Source organism: Penaeus japonicus, unplaced genomic scaffold (genome assembly GCF_977035675.1).
Source record: "Penaeus japonicus unplaced genomic scaffold, GWHDUDI00000001_assembly GWHDUDI00000032, whole genome shotgun sequence".
NCBI lineage: Eukaryota > Metazoa > Arthropoda > Malacostraca > Decapoda > Penaeidae > Penaeus > Penaeus japonicus.
Window position 1 is genome coordinate 17,510,643 of NW_028234434.1, and position 2,500 is coordinate 17,513,142.

At 36.2% G+C, this 2,500-nt stretch overlaps 1 protein-coding gene across 4 annotated transcripts in view; it reads right to left on the reverse strand.

The window, feature by feature from the left end:
- The window catches only part of LOC122250872 (zinc transporter ZIP3), a 58,442-nt gene that overhangs the window by 2,251 nt on the left and 53,691 nt on the right, over positions 1–2,500 (reverse strand). For all 4 annotated transcript variants that reach the window (XM_043012573.2, XM_043012574.2, XM_043012577.2 and 1 more), the window contains exons 5-6: positions 552–725; positions 1–15 (exon numbers count right to left, since the gene is read on the reverse strand). The exon at positions 1–15 is cut by the window's left edge and continues 282 nt beyond it. In XM_043012573.2, coding sequence (XP_042868507.2) covers positions 1–15; positions 552–725 — 189 coding nt within the window. The remainder of the gene's footprint in view (positions 16–551; positions 726–2,500) is intronic.

Here is a 2,500-nt window from a genome sequence, read left to right on the forward strand (position 1 = left end):
ACCCACTGCCAAGCCCTGGAGGAGAGGGACGGCCATTTCGGTTGGTTTATTATTTTCCTTTGGATTGTCTCTTTTTTTTTCTGGTTATTTCGGGTTATGCTTAATCCAAACTGTATTTTGTATGTTTATTTTCTTTCTATTATCATTTCGTCTTGCAGTGACCCTTTTGTTATGGACTTTGGTTTATATTACTTAATAACCCTTTAGATAAAATATTTAACTTGGGGAATTATGAAAGACTGTCATTTTCATTTGAGATGTGACCAGTAAGACAAGGTTATTAAAACAGTATGTACCATTATGTCATCTATGAATACCATACCACAGTACTACCTTTATTACTTATCATAATTTCTTGTTCCTTGTATATTGAGCAAGATAGAAGAGAATCACTTAAGAAGGAGAAGAAGAAGAAGAAGAAAGAAGATGGAGAAAGAGAAGAAGTAGAAAGAAGGAGAACAAGTATAAGAAAATAAAAACAAAAAGCAAAAGAACGAAAGAATCCAACCCAACAAAAGAAAGAAAGAAAAAACAAAACTCAAAAAGCTCACCTCGAACACCGAATGGAAGGACAGAGCAAGAATGACCAACAAGGAGCGCAGATTGGAGGCCAGCCCTTTGCTTCCGAGTTTGCCAATGTTGAGGTGGGAGTGGCCGTGGCCATGGCCGCCGTGTCCAACTGCCTCGGGGACGGCGCTGCTGGACGAGGTCGTCACGGGCACCACCTGAGGGAGAGCGGGGCGGCGCGGTTAGCACGGGAGGAGGCGCTGAGGGTGGGGTGGGATGGGGTGGGGTGGGGTGGGGAAGGGAAGGGGGAGGGGAAGGGGAAGGGGGCTGCGGGGATCTGGTTTGCACTGATGCGTACGTTGCGAAGGATAGGTTTATATTCTGCATATATGAATGCACGAATATGCATATACGTGGATGCATATGCAAACACACAGACACATACACAAATAACTATATACATATATATATATATATATATATATATATATATATATATATATATATATATATATATATATATATATATATATATATATATATATATGTATATATATATATATATATAAGTGTGTGTGTGTGTGTATATGTGTGTGTGTATATAAATGTCTCTCTCTCTCTCTCTCTCTCTCTCTCTCTCTCTCTCTCTCTCTCTCTATATATATATATATATATATATATTATATATATATATATATATACACACAACACACACACACACACAACACACACACACACACACACACAACACATATATATATATATATATATATATGTATATATATATATATGTATGTATGTATGTATATGTATATATATATATATATATATATATATATATATATATATATATATATATATATATATATATATATATATATATATCCATACGTACATATATACATATATACATAAATATGTAATATAAATATTGTTATTATTATTATCATTATTATCATATGTATATATATATATATATATATATATATATATATATATATATATATATATATATACATCTATATGTGTATTTATATATATATGTCTGTGTGTGTGTGTGTGTGTATCTATCTATCTATCTATCTATCTGTCTATCTCTCTTCTCTCTCTCTCTCTCTCTCTCTCTCCTCTCTCTCTCTCTCTCTCTCTTCTCTCTCTCTCCTCTCTCTCTCTCTCTCTCTCTCTCTCTCTCTCTCTCCCCCCCCCCCCCCTCTCTCTCTCTCTCTCTCTCTCTCTCTCTCTCTATATATATATATATATATATATATATATATATATATATATATATATATATATATATATATATATATATATACATATATATATACATATACATATACATACATATATATATATACACATACACACATATCTATACACATCTATGTGTGTGTGTGTGTGTGTGTGTGCGTGTGTGAAAGTGTGTGTGTGTGATTTTTTACATAGTGTACACATACACAGATCCACACATATTACAATACAATCTAAATACGGAAACATGAATATTGGAAGATTGGAAACACATTCAAGTAAGTTTCTTTTCGCACAAAGGTTGTGCGCCGTTTCACACAGACACAGAAACGTGCGCGCGCGCGCGTGCGCGAACTCTTAGAACTAATTAGAACAGTGAATGTGCAGCGAGTGAAACATGCATCCACTAGGTGCACGTGCGTGTCATGCAAATACAGTGTGCCACGTCCTTGTCGCATGGTCGTGTATTCATGACGGGCGAAGCAAATAACATGACACGTACCATTATTGTGTCAAGCCAGTTCCTCCCTCCCCCTTCACTTCTCCGAGCGGTTGGAAATGTCTCACGCACTCAACTGTCGCGGCTTGGTTTTTCGCTCTCTCTCTGTCTCTCTCTCTCTCTCTCTCTCTCTCTCTCTCTCTCTCTCTCTCTCTCTCTCTCTCTCTCTCTCTCTCTCTCTCTCTCTCTCTCTCTCTCTCTCTCTCGCTCTCTCTCACCATTTGTTTTTCTCTCTCTTTATAC